This window comes from Podarcis cretensis (genome assembly GCF_951804945.1).
Source record: "Podarcis cretensis genome assembly, chromosome: 13".
NCBI lineage: Eukaryota > Metazoa > Chordata > Lepidosauria > Squamata > Lacertidae > Podarcis > Podarcis cretensis.
Window position 1 is genome coordinate 13,331,692 of NC_137182.1, and position 6,000 is coordinate 13,337,691.

General features: G+C 44.9%; 1 protein-coding gene across 3 annotated transcripts in view; it reads right to left on the reverse strand.

Moving 5' to 3' along the window:
- Positions 1-5,186, reverse strand: part of REEP1 (receptor accessory protein 1) — a 69,136-nt gene extending 63,950 nt beyond the window's left edge. For 2 of the 3 annotated variants that reach the window (XM_079949969.1, XM_079949968.1), the window contains exon 1: positions 4,960-5,186. In XM_079949969.1, the coding sequence (XP_079806095.1) occupies positions 4,960-4,991 (32 nt within the window). In that variant the 5' untranslated portion in view covers positions 4,992-5,186. The remainder of the gene's footprint in view (positions 1-4,959) is intronic. The other variant, XM_079949970.1, reaches the window with a different exon arrangement.
- Between the last annotated feature and the right edge of the window lie 814 nt (positions 5,187-6,000).

Genomic DNA, 6,000 nt, shown 5'->3' on the forward strand with positions numbered 1-6,000 from the left:
GCATTTTTGCGTTTTTGTATTGTAAACTGCTCTGTGATCCTCAAATGAAGGGTGGCCAGGGAGGGCGGGGTATAAATATTCTTATTCTTATTCTTATTCTTATTACAGTGGTACCTTGGGTTAAGTACTTAATTCGTTCCGGAGGTCTGTTCTTAACCTGAAACTGTTCTTAACTTGAAGTACCACTTTAGCTAATGGGGCATCCCGCTGCCACCGCGTGATTTCTGTTCTCATCCTGAAGCAAAGTTCTTAACCCGAGGTACTATTTCTGGGTTAGCAGAGTCTGTAACCTGAAGCGTATGTAACCTGAAGCGTATGTAACCCAAGGTTATTATTTATTATTTGTTTATTATTTGTTTATTATAATTTATTATTTAATAAATAATAATAACAACAATACTTCCAGTTTGTCTGACGTTGGCCATTGTTGCTCCTAGCTCCCAATGTAGGAGTTCAGCTTTGTGTCCATCCGGCGTTGCCAAATTCCTGTTCCTTCCAGTTACAGTACCTGGGGATTCTGTGGCCATTGTGAATGTCCATGGGGGGGGGGGGGACACAGTCGCTCTGCTCCATCAGATGAACTGTGATTCCCCAGATTCCCATTTTTTAATTTAAAAAAATAGCTAAGCTTTTAGCATTTGTATAACCTGAGATCTGAGGCAAAATGTCCAGGCACTTTCCCCCCTCGTTTATTTTGCAAGAAACCAGCCTGCTTCCACCTTTCAGTGTTTTTAGCCAATGAATGAAGCCATAGCAATGACTAAGATTTAGGAAAGCAGATCTAGCCAATTAGGGAAGGCTGAAGAGGAAAGCCCAATATAGACCCTTGCTTTGCTTTTAAGCATACATTGGTACCTCAGTTTAAGAACAGTCCTGTTTATGAACGATTTGGTTTACAAACTCCGCAAAACTGGAAATAGTGTCTTGGTTTGAGAACTTTACCTCGGTCTAAGAACGGAATCCGAACGGTGGAAGGGCAACGGCAGCGGAAGGCCTCATTAGGGAAAGCGCACCTCGGTTTAAGAACGGTTTTGGTTTAAGAACTGACATCCAGAATGGATTAAGTTTGTAAACCAAGGTACCACTGTATTCTGCTGGTCTTCCCTACTAAAGAAGTGATAGCTGCTCCATAGAAAACAAGTCAAATATCTAGGGTTTTATTGTAGCTATGACAGGGAAGCAGTGTGTCCACTCCAAACAAAAAAGTAGCAGCAAAGTCAGGAACTCGTGTTCTTTCTAGCTAAGGCCTTATTTCCAACCCCCTAAAAATGTGATTTCCTTTTGTCTTGATAAACATTTTACAAATTACTCTGTTAATGCCAATGCAGATAAACGTCCACTGCTACTATACCCATTTCGCAGAGAACAGGACAGTGGCTGAGAGGGTATGTGTTACGCCAGCCCAGAAAAGTAACCCAGTGTTGCTTTTGCTGAAGATGGGGAGGAAACAGTGTATGCCAGTCCTGAAGCGTAGTATGGCATTATTAACATGGCACTTTGGGGTTTTGTTTTTATGGGAAATGCAGTGGAGACAGAGCTGTGAAGCTGACTGTAGCAGCAGTCCAATGAATTAAGGGATGGAGAAGGCGAAGGGAGCCTGGGAAATAGCTGAAGGTTTCAGCAATGAGTGGGAAGATGTTGTCCTGATGCCAGGTCTGCCAACATATGGACCACAGGTTTAGCCATTGAGAAGCAACAGAGGGATAGACCTGAAATACAAGTTTCTCAAAGGCCAGGACTACCCAGGTCCCACCATGGCTACATCACCAGGTCAATCAGTGTCAGGAATGAGCCAGCTCCTAGCAAAGGTTTGCAGCCAACTGCAAAAGGCAGCCAAGAACAGAGAGGCTTAGGTGTTAGACAGGCAGGGGAGAGCCGGCAGCTGCAGACTTCGGCTCTTCCTGACCTTGAAGGGCAGGCTAATAAGGCAGTAGCTGAGAGCAGAGTAGAATACGGTCAAAGCTTGCCGGAAGCTCAAACAGGCGCGAACAAACACACAGATAGCATGTTCAGAACAGGAAGAGATTGGAGCTAAACCAATAAGTCCAAAGAGTTGGCAAATGGGAGGGCTACTAGACAGGAAGCAAAACAAGAGACATAAGAGTCATAAGTTCAGTATCTTCTGTCAACACCAGAAGAAATCTTCAGAAGGGTCATCTTGAGTGATGATGGCGGAGGCTTTGTTAGAGCCGTCCGGAGCTATCTGTTTGTTTTTGCAATAAATCCTCCTTTTTAATCACCTACACTTACTGTGTTATCAAGCTGGGAACCTGGACTCCTGACAACCAGAAATGGTAGATGCCTGTTCTCTGATGCTAGTTATGCTGATTGTCTGTTTAAGAGTTTTTTTTTTTCTAGTGGGGCAACTCAGATATGCTTTAGCTGAGATTCCTGCATTACAGGGGGATTGGACGAGATGACCCTCAGGTCTACAATTCTATAATTCTACAGTTTCCTTTGATTTTTGCATTTCTCCCAACTGCCGCTTTAAGAATATTCCCAACTTCAGAGCCAACAGACCCTGGCTGGGACTCAACCAGCACTTTAAACTTTTAGCATTCTTGTGCATTCCTCCCTTGCAACTTTCCACATTTGCTTCAAATGGCCATGCTCTGAATTAGCCATATGTTCATTGCAGTGGGGTAATGGGGAGTAGGCTTTGGAGGCTACTTCGATCAAATGCTTATATTTTGGAACAATTCCATTTAAACCCTAACCCAAATTTGCATGACCTGAAGACTGCCTTCACACCCCATTAACACACAAACTAGCACATTCAGAAAGGGAATCTAGGGGTGATTTTTTCTGTAAGAAATTGTTTCCTCTATGTCATGGGTAGGCAAACTAAGGCCCAGGGGCCAGATCCGGCCCAATCGCCTTCTCAATCCGGCCCACAGACGGTCTGGGAATCAGCGTGTTTTTACATGAGTAGAATGTATCCTTTTATTTAAAATGCATCTCTGGGTTATTTGTGGGGCATAGGAATTCATTCATTCCCCCCCCAATTATAGTCCGCCCCCCCCACAAGGTCTGAGGGACAGTGGACCGGCCCCCTACTGAAAAAGTTTGCTGACCCCTGCTCTATGTAGTATTTAATTAGGGCTATTCTGCACCATCAAGCAACTTTGTGTTTTATTCCTTCAAGTCCTGATGTCGCTTTTTCTGCTTGCGGACCATGTGCAACAAAGATCTGTAGGTGCATTGATGCTGTTCTCTTCCTCACCCCACCCAACGCCTTTCAAACTGTGTGATGTATGACCTCACTCATAATACGGCCGTTCCTTGGGCTGCCTTTGTTTCCCAGAACTACACACCAATCGACACTATTTCAACAAAGCTTCACAAGATGGGAGGAGGCAAATACTGTAAACAGATTAATACTAGACGTTTAAAAATGAGTCTGAGTTTAAAAGTCAGATGAGAGACTATATTCAAAATTATGCCAAAAACACAGAAGAGTGGAACAGCATCTTTAAACACGAGCTTAGAAATACTATGTCAATCACACACTTGGAAATACTATGTAAATTATGTGGAGAGAGAAAGAGAGAACACAGCTTTGCAGAACAAAACCTTAAAAGTGCCATCTTATTTTTAAAAAAGATCAGCAAAAGACTTATCTTGTTTGCAAAATACCCATCTGATATTTAACATGGTCCACCCTAGCAAAGTACAAGCTCAACCACAGAAAATGACAGCTGCAGATTGATCAGGGTCATATAACTTGCCGGTTTCTGTTCTTACAACCTTTGCCATGATCCGCCATCAAAAGGCTCTTGATTGTCACAGAGAGGAAACTCAAAAATCAATCCCACCCTCTTCCCATCTTTCAGACTAGTGGGCAGAGACAGAAGCCAGGTGGATGAACTGGGCGTTATCCTAGCACATCTCTCCAGACAAAGGTGTCGCTGGGCCTCCAACAACAAATTGCCTTCAGCATCCTAGAAGAGGAAGCCCAAGGAAAATCCACATTCGGGTTCATTCTGTTGCTCTCCTAACTTTGGCAAGCTTTCACAAAAGCAGCATCTATGAGAATAACCAGCTTCATGTTGCGGGCACATGTTGTAGGCCGACTCCCTTCCCTTTCTGGATGCAAATGGTCATGGAAACAGACTCCATTGTTTGCTTCCTGGGGAGAATTTCCCAGGGATTCCTGTACGGCATGCCTGGACACCCCATGACATGTGAAGATCACCATCGACGCCTATGTTGAAGCAGGAGAATCCACCACTTTTCCAGAAAGGCTTTTCCAGAAAAGCTATGGGTTTCTCTTTTGTTTTGGTTTCAAAGAGAGGGGAGCCCCACAGATGGTTCCCCCCACCCATTTTAATCCTGTAAGGTAAACAGCGCTTAACCAAAAAATAAATTAGGACCCCTCTCTCTCTGCTCCCACCTCCCATGGGATGGCTCCAGACAGCGCCCTCTAGCGAGCCCCCACCCCACAGAAATAGGTATTGCCAGCAACAAAGCGTCAATTTCCCTGCCGCCCTTCCCAATATTCGATTTTTGTCCCTATTTGCAGAGGGGAAACGCTGCAAAAAGCAACCCCGCTTTCGCGTGCATCCGTCCTGACTTTACCCCTACCAGGGAGCGCCAAGCCAATATAGGATTTTGCGGGGTGTTTTTTAAAAAGCAACCCAAAAATGCACATCTTCCCTTTGCTGTATTAAAAAAAAAAACAACAACAACCCAAACCCACGCCGATCTCCTGCTGCTGAGCGCAAGAAAGAAAAGGGGGGGGGGGAACCCCAAGCACCGGCGGCAGCCTGTGAAGGAAAGGCTATAATTAGATGGGCAGAAGATATTCTTAGCCCGGGGCGCGTTGGGTGGAAAGCTGCGTTGCGCACGGGAGACAGAGACGGAGACCCACAACCCCATGCAATCCTATGGCCCACCACGCTTGCAAAAAGGCTGGGGGTGTCCCCAAAAGCGCAGGGCACCCCCGCGCGGGCTACTCACACCACTAGCCTGGAGATAATCCAGGAGACCATGGCGCTGAGCGGCTCCGGTGACAGCAGCAGCAGCAGCAGCAGCAGGGAGTGGGTCCGCTTTCCCCCGCCCGGCTCGGAGCTGCCCGTCTGCCGTCGCGGGAAGAAGGAGCAGCAGCAGCAGCAGCAGCAGCGCCAGGCGCCTCAGCCATTCGGCATGCCAGCGCCAGCGCGCAGCCTCACTGGGGAGCGGCCGGAAGCGGCCGAGGGCCGCACGAGCGCGGCTGGGAGGGCCGGGCGCGCGAGGGACCTCGCACCTGCCCTGGTGCTGTGCGGAGCCTCTTTCATCATCTTTTTTTTTTTTAAATAATTTTTTTTATTAATTTTCCAATTTTTAACAAACACAACAAAAACAACATAGAAACAAACACATAAAATCATAATTTCTTAACCTTATTTCCATAAGCCTCTTTTCTCGGACTTCCCCATACCTTCCCCTTTTTGAATCCTTTTATTTTTAACAATTATTCAACAACCCTTTTAGCCAATTAAATATAAATTCATTCTCCCTTTCAATTTCACCCTAAATCAAACAAAATTTACCGCTGTAATTCTACGTCTTCCTCTCCCTTAGCATTTTAGCACTCCTCAATTTTATAGTAGCTCTTAAGATATATTCTAAACTTCTTCCAGTCTTCTTCCACAGTCTCTTTCTCTTGGTCGCGGATTCTGCCGGTCATTTCTGCCAGCCTCTTTCATCATCAACCAGGCCTTTGGTTGACCTGATCAACATCCCATACACTTTTAAAATGCGGCTCTTTTGTAGGGGATATTACTGAGCTTTTGCTTTTATTTTCATTTTATATACTGTGATCTCCGGGTATAGGGCGGTATATAAATTCAGTAAATAATAATTAATAATAATATGCATCATAAACCATATAGAGTAATTAACAAATCCTCAGTGAAACAATTACAACCTTTAAGCAAAAAATAAGCTAAACATCACAATTATATAATCTATTCAACGATATTAACGGCATTAAAACATCAGCCAGAAAAATAAGCTGAG